Source organism: Manihot esculenta, chromosome 16 (assembly GCF_001659605.2).
Source record: "Manihot esculenta cultivar AM560-2 chromosome 16, M.esculenta_v8, whole genome shotgun sequence".
Classification (NCBI taxonomy): domain Eukaryota; kingdom Viridiplantae; phylum Streptophyta; class Magnoliopsida; order Malpighiales; family Euphorbiaceae; genus Manihot; species Manihot esculenta.
The window spans coordinates 33,450,602-33,467,246 of NC_035176.2; the positions used below are offsets into that span (position 1 = coordinate 33,450,602).

The 16,645-nt window shown below is 42.5% G+C and overlaps 1 protein-coding gene across 1 annotated transcript; it reads right to left on the reverse strand.

Moving 5' to 3' along the window:
- Positions 1–11,175: 11,175 nt before the first annotated feature.
- LOC110603288 (putative B3 domain-containing protein REM15) lies at positions 11,176–16,440 on the reverse strand. The gene is made up of 7 exons (XM_021740985.2): positions 16,319–16,440; positions 16,066–16,253; positions 12,356–12,484; positions 12,228–12,277; positions 11,827–12,040; positions 11,600–11,697; positions 11,176–11,490 (listed from the first exon to the last, which is right to left on the reverse strand). The coding sequence occupies exons 1-7, from the start codon at positions 16,438–16,440 to the stop codon at positions 11,176–11,178; spliced, it is 1,116 nt and encodes a 371-aa protein (XP_021596677.2).
- Between the last annotated feature and the right edge of the window lie 205 nt (positions 16,441–16,645).

The window sequence follows — 16,645 nt, forward strand, 5'->3', positions numbered from 1 at the left end:
CTGTGCCAACTTGTCCACAGAGTAGTTACTCCTGACTGGAATAAAGTGAGCAGATTTCGTGAGTCTATCCACAATCACCCAGATGGAGTCTAGTCTGTTAGACGTCGCCGGTAACCCCACTACAAAATCCATCGCTATGTTCTCCCATTTCCATTCTGGGATCGGCAGTGGGTTAAGCATTCCAGCCGGCTTCTGGTGCTCTAGCTTCACCCTTTGACATGTCTCGCAGGCTGACACGAACTGTGCCACTTCTCTCTTCATTGCTGGCCACCAATACACCCTTCTCAGATCTTGATACATCTTGGTGGCTCCCGGGTGAATGCTATACCGCGTATTATGAGCTTCCCTCATAATGTCTGCCTTCAAACTGCTATCATCTGGTACACATAACCTCATACCGTGTCGAAGAATCCCCTCACCGTCAAATCTGAACTCTGCACTATTGCCAGACTGAACAGTCCTGGCACTCTTCACTAACTCGGGGTCTTCGTGCTGTTTCAGAGCCACTTGCTCTAGAAACACTGGTGTCACTCTCATCTGTGCGATCAAAGCACCTGTACCAGATAACTGCAACTGTAACCCTTCTTCCACGAGCTTGTAGAAATCCTTCACCACCGGTCTTCTCTCTACTCCAATGTGGGATAAACTGCCAAGTGACTTTCGGCTTAAGGCATCAGCGACAACATTAGCCTTGCCCGGATGATACTGGATCTTACAATCGTAATCACTGACCAATTCTACCCACCGTCTCTGCCTCAAGTTTACCTCTCTCTGACTTAAGATGTGCTGCAGGCTCTTATGATCCGTATAGATCTCACACTTTACCCCATAGAGGTAATGCCTCCACATCTTAAGTGCAAAGATAACAGCGGCCATCTCCAGATCGTGTGTCGGGTAATTTAGCTCGTGCTTCTTCAGCTGTCTAGAAGCATAAGCTATTACGCTGTCATTCTGCATCAACACACAACCTAATCCCACTCGGGATGCATCACAGAACACTGTGAAATCTTCATCACTGATCGGCAGCGCTAACACCGGTGCTGAAGTTAACCGTCTCTTCAACTCTGCAAAACTCTCCTCACATTCCTCTGACCACACAAACTTTTGATTCTTTCTGGTCAGTCTGGTCATAGGAGCAGCTATCTTTGAGAAGTCCTGAACAAACCTCCGATAGTAGCCTGCCAAACCCAGAAAACTCTTGATTTCTGTCATTGTAGTGGGTGTAGGCCAGTTGGCTACTGCCTCTACCTTTTTGGGATCTACTGCTATGCCTTCCTCTGATACAACATGTCCCAAAAAGGAAATGCTCCTTAGCCAGAACTCGCACTTGGAGAACTTGGCATACAAGCCATGCTCTCTCAAGGTTTGCAGCACTATCCGCAGATGCTGGGCATGGTCCTCTGCATTCCTGGAGTACACCAAGATATCATCAATAAAGACGATCACAAAACGATCCAAGTACTCCCTGAAAACCCTGTTCATGAGATCCATGAATGCTGCAGGGGCGTTAGTCAACCCGAACGGCATCACAAGGAACTCATAATGCCCATATCTGGTTCTGAAAGCAGTCTTGGATACATCTCCTTCCCTGATCTTCAACTGATGGTATCCGGATCTCAGATCTATTTTAGAAAAACAACCTGCTCCTGCCAGCTGGTCGAATAGATCATCGATCCTAGGTAAAGGATACTTGTTTTTAATAGTGACTTTGTTCAACTGTCTGTAGTCGACACAAAGTCTAAGAGGTCCATCCTTCTTTCTGACAAATAATACTGGAGCACCCCAGGGTGAGGTACTCGGGCGGATGAAACCCTTAGCTACCAAATCCTGTAACTGTTGTTTCAACTCTCGCAACTCTGCTGGTGCCATCCTGTAGGGAGGAATAGAGATCGGTCTGGCATTGGGCACCAACTCAATCTCGAACTCTATTTCCCTATCCGGTGGTAGTCCTGGAAGCTCTTCAGGAAACACGTCTGGGAAGTCTCTAACAATTGGTACTGAGGATGGTTCCCTAACCTGACTGTCTAGCTCTCTCACATAAGCTAGGAACCCCTGACACCCCTTCCTTAACATCCTACGAGCCTGGAGGGCTGATATCAAACCCCTAGGTGTCCCTCTCCTGTCTCCTCTGAAAACACACTCTGACCCATCCTGGTCTCTGACACTGACTACTTTGTCTCTACAGTTCAGGGTAGCATCATACGTAGATAACCAGTCCATCCCTAGAATGACATCAAAATCTGTCAACTCTAGAACCACCAGGTCAGCTGGAAGGTATCTACCCTCTATGCACACTGGACTGAACCGACAGACTGACTCTGCCAAAGATGGATCACATTTGGGTCCACTGACCCATAGAGGACACTCTAACTCAGACACCATCAGACCCAACCTCTCTGCAGCTCTAGAAGAAATGAAAGAGTGAGAAGCACCGGGGTCCATTAAAGCATACACCTCAGAACACCCAATGATGAGATTACCTGACACCACCGTGTTCGACGTGTCTGCCTCCTGCTGAGTCAGGGTGAAAATCCGTGCTGGGGCTGACGGACCTGCACCTCGGGAACCCATCCCTGATGAAGAGGCTGCCCCTCTTCCTCTTCCTCTGCCACTGCTTGGTGGTATGGCTGAAGCTACGAGCTGTACTACACTGCCCGCACTCATCTGCTGGGATGGTGCAACCAAAGTCGCCTGAGGACATTCCCGTGCATAATGTCCCTCCTGCCCACATCTATAGCAGGCTGTGGATCCCAACTGACAAGCTCCTCTATGCTGTTTGCCACACCTCTTGCACACTGGAAAATCTGCGCCAAAACTGGAGCCACTACTCATTCCCAGACCCGACTTAAGCCTAATCCAAAACTTGCCTCTCTTTCCTCTGAATTTCTCCCATCTCTTCTTACTTGCACTTGCTGTACTCTGTGAGGAGGAACCTGGTTTAACACCAGAAGACTGTGCCTTGACTACACCTTGACTTATGGCACTGGCCTCCATCTTTCTCGCAGCATCCACAATAGAGTGGAAACTTTCCTTCTCCGCATGAAGAATCAAAGAGAAATACCTGGGATGAAGCCTTGTGGCATATCTCTTTGCCTTCTTCTGATCTGTATCATATGCCTGACCGACATATGGCAACAATTCCAGGAACTTATCTGTATATTCATCAACGCTCATCTCCTCCGTCTGTCGCAACTGCTCAAACTCCACAACCTTTAGTTCCCTGGAACTGTCAGGAAAAGCCCATCCAGCAAATTCGTTGGCGAACTCTTCCTATGTCATACTCTCAAGTTTCAGGTCCACATAGTTTTTGAACCATTCTCTAGCTTTCTTACACTTTAAAGTGAACCCTGCCATCTCAATGGCTCTACCATCATCAGCTCCCAACTCACTTGTTATCATTCTGATTGCACTGAGATACTCAAAGGGATCATCTCCTGTATTGAATTTAGGAGCATCCAACTTTAAGTACTCGGTCATCTTCACCTTACTTCCCCCTGAAGAACTGGGTTGCTGTGCTTCCACAACAGGGGCTACTGGTTCAGGAGGTGGTGGTGGAGGAACTGGTTCCCTCACTTCAGGCTGTAATGGACTTGGATGAACAGGTGGGGGTGGATACATGTGATATGGTGGATAAAAGGAAGGATAGGGCATATATGGCATGTAGGGTGGATATGGGGCAAAGCTGGAGTAATCCGACGTGCCTCCCATCGGATACCCTGGGCCCTGTGGAAAGGGTGGATAGCCAAACCCCGAGGCCTGAACGCCTCCCTGGGACTCCCCCATACCTTCTTCTGACCTTCCTACACCCATGCTTACATCTCTACTCTGATCCTCTTCCATCACACCTCTTTCTTCTACTGCCCTTCCCCCTCTGCTTACTCCTCTCCTGCTCTCGTCAGAAGACCTTCTAGGGTCTCGTGACGTTCCTTCCCTGCTTGACCTGTGCGATCGTGTCCTTGGCAAGGCAGGTGGTCGAGCAGCTGTACCCTCACTTATAGGTGGGACTCCAGTCAATCTCGCGGATCGACGAGTTCCTCGCATCTTCACTCTCTGGAAAATAACAAATCACATAACACATCAACAACACATCAAAAACATGCACATGCATAACTCATGGCATTGCACATCAGCAGAACATCCTATCCTCGTGGACATGTTTTTCCTATGGTGCTTGACCTGCTAAACCTCTCTATGAGCCCAACTCTCTCTCTATAGGTCCGACCATATGAACCTAGGGCTCTGATACCAATCTGTAACAGCCCGGAAACCGAACTGCCACCGGCACTAGGATCCAGATCGACTTAAGGTCGCCGGGACCCGTAGTAAGCCTGCTATCCTGTCTGTATACCTGTGAAATCCCATACATGATCATACATTTGCTTAAAAACATAAAACTTTTCTTCATTCCAAGGCTTAACCTGTGCATGCACTCTCTCTGTTTAACACTTCAAAACATGAAAACAAGTGAAAATACCTTGGCAACCATATGTATTACCCTTCTCGAGGGTTCCGACACCCGAGATTCCACCGGACTACAGGAATTTCGATGCCGGACTCGAGCCGGGTATTACAATGTTCTTCCTCTAAATCTTTCAAGATTTTCACTTGTTTTAACTTGGTTTTGAAGATTTAAGCTTTTGAGCAAAGTTTTGGAGCTTGGAAGTTCAAGAACCAAATCTCTCCCAACTCCGAGTTTTTGGTCGTCTCTCTCGATCTTCAAGAGGTAAGAGCCGATCTTAAGCTCGTTTTATGTTTTAAATAAGTTTTATGCAAGATCTATGGGTTAGAATGCATGTTTAGGTTATGGTTATGTTTATGGGTATAAATGTGTGTTCTTGAACAATGTGGATGCTTGATGGGGTTTATGATGGTTTGAGACCCCTAGGAACATGTATGCTTGTGTTTGTGTGTTGTAGAATAGGTTTGATGCATGTTGGAAAAGTTTGGAGGCGATTTGTGCAAAGGGAGCCAAGTTTCTGCCTTTTGGCAAAAACCAGGTTCGGCAGCCGAAGGATTTTCGGCCGCCGAACATGGCTGGGGAGGCAGCCTTTCGGCTGCCGAAGCTTGCCCCCGAAAGGAGACTTTCGTCTCTGTCTGGCAGTTTCGGCCGCCGAAAGTGCCGCCGAACATGCATGAGTTTCGTCTCTGTCTGGGAGTTTCGGCCGCCGAAGGTGCCGCCGAACCTGCCTGACTTTCGGCTCTGGAGGGACTTTCGGCCGCCGAACTTGCCGCCGAAAGTGCCCTGCCCAGGCCTCCTTTGCATGATTTTGTATGGTTGTTTCAGGATGTTTTAGGGGTTTTTTGGGGAGTAGTTTATAGTTATGTTCAGGTGTGTTTGGTCCCTCATTTGAGTCCACCTGTGTAGGTTCGGACCCGAGGAACCGAGGACCCCAGCAGTGAGTCCAGCTGCTTCGGTGTTGTCAGAGTCAGCCAGAGGTGAGTGGAACTAAACCTAATCTTTTAAATTAAGAAATTAAATGTTTTATCATGTTTCATGCATCATGATTATGAAATAGGATGATTGCATTAGTTTTCACGAATATGCCGCATTGCATCAATTGTTGTTGATGTGGGTGAATGTTGGATGACCCAATTAGTCCATGACAGGAAGACCAGGACCCCATTCTACGGCCTGGCACAGAGTAAGGAAAGACCAGGACCCCATTCTACGGCCTGGCACGGTAATGGGACTCGAAGACCAGGAGCCCAGAAGAGGCCCTGGGATAATGGTAAGTAATGTATGTATGACAGGAAGACCAGGACCCCATGCTACGGCCTGGCACTGAGTTAGCTTGGACTAATTGGTGACAAGTTCACCCAACCCTTATGTGAATTGTCTGTGTTATGATGCATTTCATTAAAACTTAGTGTTAATATGTTTTATAGTTCTACTCACTGGGCTTTTAGCTCACCCCTCTCCCTTTACCCCCAGGCTTGCAGGTGCAGGATAGAGCAGGAGTCCAGATAGAGTAATGAAGTTTTGTTTATGTAATAGTTAGCAATGGACATGATCAAATTGTAATGTAATGCCTTAATCAGTATAGTTATGTAATGATGTTTATGGATATTAGAGGTGTGCTTGACCATAGAATGTTGTTATCCCTTTTAATACATGATCTTGGATATTTTATGTCATTTATGTAAACCAACTCAGCATATGTTATGTCACCCATTGGGGGCACTAATGAGATCCCACAGAGGGATCAATGTTATGTTAATGTTTATGCAGGTTGAGTTTGGTTGATGTATATGGAAAGAAAAGTTTTAAATTTTTATGTATGTTGTTGATCATGTATGGGATTATACAGGTTTACAGGTTTTATGTCAGGCTTGCTACGGGTCCCGGCGGCCTTAAGCCGATCTGGATCCTAGCGCCGGTAGCGGTCCGATTTTCGAGTCGTTACATTATTACTTTGCAATCAAGAATCAATGTAGATCTAAACAACAAAATAACAATGAAATTAAGCATGAAATTGCATAAATACTGAAAAATAAAAAATAAATAATGTATGTTCAGATCTCCCAATCCATACAACAACTAAAGTTTCACCTAATCTTCAACTAGAAAAAAGAGTTTCAGCCACTCATGGCTGAAACAAAACCAAAAATAAAGAAAGGAAGAAGAAGATGTGGCTAAATGTGGCCGACGCTTGTTGATGCTCTTATATAGGCATGCGGCTTACTTGATCCCAAAGTAAGAGGAGAAGAGTGTTGCCCTAAGTTTCCTTGTGAGATGGAGCCTTCTTTTGAATTTCAAATTTTGAATTTTGAATGCTTGAGAGGCAAGTGCATCTTCTTGAGATTTGGCTTCCTGATTAGGCAGAACTGAATGCTGAGGTGTCTTCACATTTTAAATGAAGGAAGATTTGAAATTTGAATTTCAAATTATTCAGCTAACTGCGCTTTCCTTATTTATCTTCGCTACTGCACTTTCCTTATTTACTGCACTTTCCTTATTTGGCTTCACTTCAGCTGCAACTTCGCTTAGGCAAACTACTTTTCTCTTTTATCATCTTTTAGGCAGTTTTAAGAGTATTTTCACCAGATTACCCTTTTACACCATTTTCTGCAAAATAAGATCAAAACTACAGAATTAGGCAGAAATAATATAAATTAACATTAATAACAATATGATAAAATGGTCTAAATTTGGACTGATCAGCCATGCAAACCTATCGAATGTCCGGGCTCTACATCTCTCACCAGCTCAACAGGTCGTCCTGCTTATCCTGTCCAATAGTCTGTCCTGCTTTGCAGGTTGTCTCACCAGCTTCTAAAAGACTTGCCTGTTTGTCAGCTTGCTCCGCCAACTTCGTAAGGCTCGTCCGATTGCCCTAGCCTTCTTATTTTCTAAAATTTTAGGGTTTTTCTAATTGACATTGGAAGAGTTGGGACATTCTCCCCAGCCAATCCTGCGACACTCTCATCGCATTTGCACACTATCTTGCACCTTGGACCTCCATGGTCTCCATTTCCTTGGTGCTCCCGACGGTCGATCCTTAATCGTATTGCTTGCCCTTCTTGGGAAGTTTTCACTTGGCCAATCCTTGTCCCACTGCTTTCTTGGATGTCTGTTTCTCCTTGCCTTACCACCCGCATGTGGCCTAGCATGAGTCCCATTAGAGTATCCACCTACACGCCCCTTGCTGTCTACATGCCATTCTCCCTTGGTGGTAGTATGAATGGCAACTCGGTTTGCACCCAGACCACACTCGGCTTGCTTCTTCCGAGCACTTCTGGAACGGCTTCAATAGAAACCTCCTTATGTCCATGGAGTTCTTCAAGGTTGGGAGGCGCCATATGATAAAGAACACCAACAAGTGATTCTGCCCTAGGTTCCAACTCAATCTGGTGACCCACCTCCTTCTTCAGTGGAAGACCCTTAGCCAATTCCTAAGGCATAATTTCAGTAAACTCCTCATGAATATCTTTGACAGCAATAGATGGCTCTGGTGTGAGTAGCTCATCATCATGCTTCAATGCTCCTAAGAAAGTTGGCTCCAACCTCTCTACACCCTTGGAAAGATGAAGGGCTGAGAAAGTACTAGTGCTAGACTTCCCTCTTGTCATTGAAACAGTATATGTATTGTTTTCTTCTAGAATGCACATGCTATTGGCGAAGGAGAGAGTAATGGCCTTCACTTGATCTATGAAGTCTACGCCGAGCACACAAGGATAGTCGTCCGTAGCAATAACAGAAAAGTCAAGAGTACCAGGCCACTCACTAATTTTAACTCTGACATTCCAGGCTACTCCGTGTGTCGAGGTCGGTTGAGAGTTCACAGTCTTCAGCAATCTCGTCTCCTTCTCATATGGAATCCCCTAGCTTTTTGGTTGCCTCCAAGTTCAGGAAATTATTAGAAGTTCTAGTATCCACCAGAGCCTGCAAGGTCTATCCGTTTATGCTCATAGGTGCAAACAATCACCTTTTTCGCCTAGGTGGAACCTCGATTACCTTGGCTGCCACGGCTGCCAACTAAAGAGCACCCATACAGGCTCCTTCTTTCGGCTACTGAACTGTCTTCTTTTTTGTTACCATATCTGATAGCGTATTATGCTTCGGACATTTAAAAACTTGATGTGGTCCGTTGCATAGGAAGCACTTGACAAACGGCCTCTCAAGTCTCTTCCATCCTTTGGAATTCCCTTCCTTTGATCCCTCATTTGGTTTCCATCTCTTCTGGGATCCCTTCTTGCTTTTAGGGGCTTCACCCGCATTCTTGCCTTTAGATGGCTTTGTAGGACTCTTACTTCTGTCCTTCTTATACTTGACAAGGGATTCTGCTATAGAAATAGCAGTAGCAAGAGTCTGAGCTCCTTTATGCTCAATCTCTATTTTTACCCAATGTTATTGTCCGTTCATAAAAGCAAACAGGGCCTCCTCATCTAGATAGTTAGGGATTTCCAACACAATTTCAAAAAACTCTTTGACATAATCACAAATCGTACCTTCTTGAGATAGCCATCTCAATCTCGCCCTTACTTCCCCAATGACATTTTCAGGATAGAACTAGTGCTTAAGCTCTTTCTTGAAATCTTCCCATATGGCTATAGTACAAGTGCCCTTCTCAATGTCAACTTCCCTTCGTCTCCCTTAGACCATGGCAGTATCAGTTAAGTACAATGGGGCATGATCAATCTTTCTAGCATCCTCCACAAATCCCAGAGCTTTGAAATACTACTCTAAGCTCCACAGAAATGTATCAATGTCTTTAGCATTGCGTATACCCCTGAACACGTTTGGCTTAAACAGTTCCACTCGTGCTGTAGGAGCTCCCAAGGTGGATGATGAACTTGCGAAGCTGCCTTAGACCACTGCGGAGTGCAGTAAAGCCATCAGCTCCTCGAGCTCCTTCATCTTCTCCATCATCCTGTCCATTTTTGTCCTCAAAAATCAGTTCTCCTCCCTTATGGCGGCATTGTCTTTGGATTGGGCATGCCTTAGTGACTCCGTCTCACTCTCTAGCTTCTCGATGGCAGAGTTGAGGACATCTTGCATCCCCTTCTGGAACACTTCCATCCCAGTATCAAGTTTCTCAATGTGGGTGTCAAACTCCTCAAACTTCTCCTCATTCTCGATCAGAACTAGCTCCACCTTCGCAAGAAAGGTTTCCATGTCATTAAGCCCTTCTCTGGCTCTTGCAGACTCCCTTGACTTGCCCCTTTCTTTCCTCTTGCCACCACCGTGCTCCTCAGCCATGGAAGCAATGCCTCCACCAACAACATCACTTAGATTTGGCATATTCACCCGAAGAACAAATCAAAGTTCTAATACCACTTATCACGGAGTAAGTGATTCAACACTAGAATAGCACTATAATCGTCCGGCCTTAGTTCAACTAGAACTAAGTTCAGCTAGAACTAAGTTCAACCTTTCAAACACACAGTGCTACCAAAGGTGAAATGCACAGGAAGTTAAACTGGGGAGAGGTTGAAGGTAGAAGAAGAGACTTGTATTACTTCACAAGAAAAATGATTTACAGAGTATAAGAGTGCTCTCTCTCTCAAGCTGTCTCACTTGTTTGTACAATTGATTACAAATGAGTATTAAGAGTCTTTTAGAAAAATACTTAGGGATAAGTCTAGTAGATTATGGCTTCTAAAGCTGCTTTTTGTGTCCCTCCTACTTTTGACGCTTAGATTCAACTTCTAGAAATCTCGAATTGAGTACTACTATGTTAGCTTCCTTTGTATGCTTCCTACAGGGCCCTATTAATTTCATGTCTAGCTCTTAGCCCATCAATCCGAGCATTAAGTTTCGCTCTGGCGGGGCTTCTGAGCATTTCAATCCAGCCTTGCGAGCTTTTGAGTTTCTGGGCTTCTTGTGATGTGCAGGTCGTCCCACTTGTGGCAAATTGTCCCACTTTTCCTGCCCAGTCCAGTAGCCTATTCTACTTGGCAGATCATCCTGCCAGCTTCTAAAAGACTCGCTTGATTTCTTCGCAAGACTCGTCCAACTGCCCTGGCATTCTCCCTTGGGAAAAATTTAAGGATTTTACGGGTGAAATGGGAAGAGTTGTGACATCTTACGGTCAATGCATCCGCCAATTACCCCAGCAAATCCGATCACCGACCATTCTTTTATTTTAAGCACCACAAGGGATTTGCCAATCGTCATGGTAGAGACGAGAAGGAATTAATTAGATGTTTTATTAGCTACAGGGACAACGAGTAATAGGTTACCCGTGATTGGTTTAACAGGCAATCAGGTTTTTGTAATCAACGGCTGAGATTAAAACAATGTTTAAAACAAATTATCAGCGGTTATAATTTTTTCTTTTTCCAAAGCTATGATTCCTTTTTTTTTTAAATAAAGCTATGATTCAAAATAAAACTAGAGCCCAATGTTACAATTAAGAAAAAATAGAAGGAATACAACCTGAAGGGCTATCAAAGCTGATGATATAACTTGACTCCAGCACTCAGAATCAGTCTTAACATCCTGAAGATTTTCCAAGCTGCCCCCCTTGAGAGTTCCTTATGCCTTGATTTACTACGCCAAAAACAACAGTAACGCAAAGAATGATGAGATTGGAGAAAGTCTTGCAATTGCTACAAAATACAAATTAAAGACTACATATATATAGGATGGATGGCTAATTGACTAAATTAGACAAAAAAAAAATTGAAAATGACCATAACTTGAGAATACATGCACCACAGTAACTAGACTTTTCAGAATGCTTTTCTGCTAAATTCTGTTGTTAGATTTAAACCAAAAACTATAAGTTTGATAAAGCAGGGAATGAAGTTACCATAAATTTTCATCACAGGCTTCACTCCACCTTTAACGAGTTCTAACATGATGACGTATCCCTCTCTTAGGCCATTTTCCTTGGCGAATGCATTCCAACCACGTCCTATAGCAACATCACCGCTCTTGCTTTTCCCAACCAACACTACCCGTGAACTTCCTTTTTCATTTGTAAGGATCATCTTGAAACATTTCCTAGATAGACGATTCATCCTAGCAAAATTTCTCGGAATTTTCTGCAATTCAATACATATATGAGCAACAATTCAATATACTATGAAATCATGATGGATTAGGTCAATTTATACATACAAGATGATAGTTTTTAAAGTGATATGTCTTCACGGTGACATAGAAGCAGGGATGTGTGCTTGAAAAACAACCAGATTCTGCGGCATTATCAGTCTCCTCCTCATTTCTGGTCTTAGGATTTTCTTTCAAACCTTAAAAAAAAAAAAGCATATTTGAATGATCTTAGTGCCATTGCACAAAAAGGGATGCTTTTGCTAACTTGCTGGTTGCTTTATAAAAATAAAGAGAGAAAAAATGAAAGGAATTTTTATACAACTTACTACACATTTGCAAAATTGGCCATCTCCCCTTTTTAATGAGCTCAAACAGGAAAGAATCTCCTGCCTTAAGGTGATTAGCAACGCAGAAGGCAGACCAACCCTGTCCAATATAGACTTGACCATCTGACTTCTTGTGCCCCAACTTAGCTGGCCATGCCCTTGCTTCTTGATCCATAAGAACAATCTTGCAACTTCTATTTTTCAGGTCATTTGCCTGTGCAAATTTCATTGGAACATTCTGCTTAAAATTGTAGAACTGATGAGGAGCTTCCCAAAAATAATTATTATTTTCAAAAGCATAGGTACTAAACTACTAATACATTAAGAACTAACAATTTGATCAACCCTCGCTCTATAGAATGTCACTGTCACCACAAAGAAAGGGTGTTCAAGCAAAGCACCAGCTTTTCCTTCCAAGTTGTCTTCACTTGCTTACTCTCTATTACATCTCCTGAAACATTTATACACATGCACAAAATGACATTTTACAATACAATATGCATGATAATGACGGAACTGTGAAACTTACCAGGACCAGATTCTTTTGCCGCTTCTTCTGCTTCTGGTGTTTCTATCTCCTCCTTAACATTAAAAGAAAGATATTCTCTCTGGCAGGAACTTGGGTCGGACACGATGACATCAAACACCATATCTCTTTCTGTTACAGAGAAAAGAGAAAGGGTAGTTAATTCCAAATGTATTTATCTTATTGGTTAGAATAGCTCAGTTACTCAGTTCTTTTCTTTTCTTTTCCTTTTTTGCTGCTTACCTCTTTGTATATAAAGCCTCTTCTAGCAAGAGAAAGTAATCAATTTTCTTTCCTACATTTCGCGATTCCTTTTCTGTTATGGTATCAGAGCTCTTCTGCTTCCATAATCGTTCTCTGTCTTCTCAGTAATTTTTCTTCTCCTTCCTTTCTTTTTTCAATGGCAAATCAACCTGTTGTTGCCGTGAATCAAGTCAATGATTACTTGCAGAATCCATCCAATCCATACTACCTTCATTCGAATGAGAATCCGTCTCTTGTACTCGTGTCCACTCTTCTCAATGAGAAGAACTATCATCATTGGGCTCGTGCCATGAAAATGGCATTATTATCCAAAAATAAATACAGATTTGTTGATGGAACTCTACCAGCACCGCCGATTGCGGATCCGATGCGCGTTGCTTGGCAAAGATGCAACACAACAGTTTCATCCTGGATTACAAGATCCTTATCTCCCTCCATCGCACAGAGTATCATATGGATTGATTCAGCAGCTGAGATCTGGAAAGATCTTCAAGAAAGGTTTTCACAGGGAGACATTTTCAGAATTTCAGATCTAGGAAGAAAAATATGCATTCAAACAAGGTGATCGTACTGTCACTGAATATTTTACAGAACTCAAGATACTATATGATGAGTTAATGAATTTCAGACCTATACCTGTTTGCACATGCACTGATCCTTGTGCTTGTGGTGCTGTGACAAAATTTACTACATATCAGAAAAATGACTATGCAATTCGCTTCCTTAAAGGACTGAATGACAGATTCACTCATGTTAGATCTCAAATCATGCTTATAGATCCTTTGCCTTCCATAAATAAAGTTTTCTCACTAGTTGTATAGCAAGAGAGACAATTGGATCTTGGTGAAAATGTGAAGGTATTTGTTAGTGCAAAGGCATCAAATCTTGAAGGAAACTCTCAAAGAGCAATTAGTTTTAATCAGTCACAGAACAGAAATGCTTTCTACAGAAATCCTTCTAGCAATGCAAAGGTGTGCACCTACTGTGGAAAGCAGAGGCATACTGTAGATACATGCTACAAGAAACACGGATTCCCTCCTGGTTTTAAGTTTAGAAACTCATCTATCAATCATATTGCAATGCATGATGCTGCTAAAACAAATGAAAGTGTACAATCGTATCAGATGACGGCAATTGTAAGTTCTGGTGGATCATCTGCTCCTTTTACTCAAGAACATGTATTTCCATACTCAGACTTATGCAGCAATGAGGTTATTATCCACCATGAGCATTCTGATCTTGACTATTCTGATTCTCTTCAATTTCCTAGTTTTGTTGATATTCATGAGTCTCCTTCTGCCACTGAGTCTTCTTCTACTATTGAGTCTCGGTTAGTTCCTGAGTCTCATAGTGAGTCTTCAATTCCTCTCACAAGAGTCTCTCAAAGAATAAAGAAATCACCTACTTATTTACAAGATTATCATTGCAATTTAACATCTTCAAACTTCAATAGGTCCCAATCTCCTACTGTCCTTTATCCTTTATCTTCTGTCATTTCATATGATTCTTTGTCACCATCACACTTGCACTTTACTCTAAGCATTTCTACTAGTACTGAACCCAAAAATTATACAGAAGCTGTTAAATCTGAGGAGTGGAGAAAAGCTATGGCTACTGAGATTTCTGCCTTGCAGCAAAATCAAACATGGTTGTTGGTAGATTTGCCTATAAATAAGAGTCCCATTGGCTGTAAATGGGTGTACAAAATTAAACAAAAGGCCGATGGCAGCATTGAGAGGTACAAGGCTAGATTAGTAGCTAAAGGCTACACACAAACTGAGGGCATAGACTATTTTGACACTTTCAGTTCAGTAGCTAAAATGACCACAGTAAGGATCTTATTGGCTTTGGCTTCTATTCATCAATGGCATTTACAGCAGTTAGATGTCAACAATGCCTTCTTACATGGAGATTTAAATGAAGAGGTTTACATGGTTCTTCCACCTGGTTTTAAAGCTGATAGTCCAAATAAAGTCTGCAAGTTACAAAAATCTTTATATGGACTTAAACAGGCTAGCAGGCAGTGGTTCTTCAAATTGTCTCAAGCCCTTACTACCTGTGGTTATTGCCAATCCAAAGCTGATTACTCTTGGTTCTTCCACCTGGTTTTAAAGCTGATAGTCCAAATAAAGTCTGCAAGTTACAAAAATCTTTATATGGACTTAAACAGGCTAGTAGGCAGTGGTTCTTCAAATTGTCTCAAGCCCTTACTACCTGTGGTTATTGCCAATCCAAAGCTGATTACTCTTTGTTTGTTAAAAGGAATTCAGAATCATTTACAGCCATTCTGGTCTATGTTGATGACTTAATTCTTGCAGGAAATGATTTAGTTGAAATTGACTCGATGAAAGCCTTTTTGGATTCTACTTTCAAGATTAAAGACTTGGGCACTCTTAAATTCTTCTTGGGATTAGAAGTTGCTAGGACTAAGGCTGGCATATCCCTCTGTCAAAGAAAATATGCACTAGAACTTCTTTCAAAAACTGGATTTCTTGCAAGCAAACCTGCTAAGAGTCCCATGGATCCAGCTTTGAAATTATCCAAAGACAAAGGTGATCTATTGCCAGATGCTTCCTCTTATCGAAAACTTGTTGGCAAACTGATCTATCTAACTACCACTAGACCATATTTATGCTATGCTACCCATCAGTTAAGTCAGTTCATTTCATCCCCAACCACTGATCATCAACAGACTCTTTGAAGGGTATTGAGATATATTAAAGCTTCTCCTAGACAAGAATTATTCTTTCCTTCTACTTCTGCTCTCAAACTTACAGCTTTTAGTGATTTAGATTGGGGAGGATGTGAGGATACTAGAAGATCTATTACTGGTTATAATGTCTTTCTTGGAAAGTCCCTAATTAGCTGGAAATCTAAGAAACAAAGTGTTGTTTCTCGTTCTTCTTCTGAGGCAGAGTATAGGGCACTTGCTGCTACCACCTGTGAACTTCAATGGATTCTTTATCTGTTACAAGATCTTCATGTCACTACTCTTTGCCAACCAGCAGTAATCTATTGTGACAATCAATCCGCTCTTCACATAGCAGCTAATCCAACATTCCATTTGCGTACAAAACATATAGAAATGGATTGTCATGTTGTTAGGGACAAAATTCAACAAGGTATTATCAAGCTTTTGCCTGTCCAATCTTCTGACCAGCTCGCTGATCTGCATACCAAAGCGCTTGGTATAGTTCCCTTCCAGGGCTTGTTATCCAAGCTAGGAGTGATAGACATTCACTCTCCAGCTTGCGGGGGGTGTTACAGAGAAAAGAGAAAGGGTAGTTAATTCCAAATGTATTTATCTTATTGGTTAGAATAGCTCAGTTACTCAGTTCTTTTCTTTTCTTTTCCTTTTTTGCTGCTTACCTCTTTGTATATAAAGCCTCTTCTAGCAAGAGAAAGTAATCAATTTTCTTTCCTCCATTTCGCGATTCCTTTTCTGTTACTTTCACGTCTAAACACCAAGAAATCACCAACATGCAAGTCATGATCACGAACAAACTCTTCCCAGCCATTTTCAAACCGCCAACCATTGACCTTCACATGCCAAAGCTTCCCAGCGAGGCTTCTCAACACGGCTTTCTCACACTTTTGTCCTTTCAAGTACTTGACAAATGAAGCCGGAATTGACTGCAAGACACGGATTTTGGTCAGGATGACACGTGTTTACAGAGAGATAAAGAGAGAGTCTTACTAAGGTCATGCTCAAATCCTGGAAGGACTGGCTTAAAGAAGTGTGGTTTACTCAGAGGTGTTCTTCCTGTTGTCATATTAGTACTTGTTTTCCTTTCTTTTACAATCATTCTCCTTCTTGGAGCCATTTTATTTAGTTGGTCATGTTATTAGCTCGACTTGGTGGTAGTTGTAACTAGTAAATACTTAGTCTTACTAATTGAAAAGTTGAGATTTGCGTCTCTCTAATTAAGAGCTTTTAATTCTCAAATCTCACCAGCCAATCATAGGATTTTTTATGTTTCCTCTCAATAAATGGGCCAGAGGACACTTTTTCCCTTGAAGGAAGCAACC

Coding starts and splice junctions, on each gene's coding strand:
- LOC110603288 (XM_021740985.2), bottom strand. CDS start 16,440: ATGGCTCCAAGAAGGAGAATGATTGTAAAAGAAAGGAAAACAAGTACT. Junction 12,041..12,227: donor CAACTTGGAAGGAAAAGCTG/GTGCTTTGCTTG, acceptor AAATTTGCACAG/GCAAATGACCTGAAAAATAG. Junction 11,491..11,599: donor ATCCCTGCTTCTATGTCACC/GTGAAGACATAT, acceptor ATTGAATTGCAG/AAAATTCCGAGAAATTTTGC.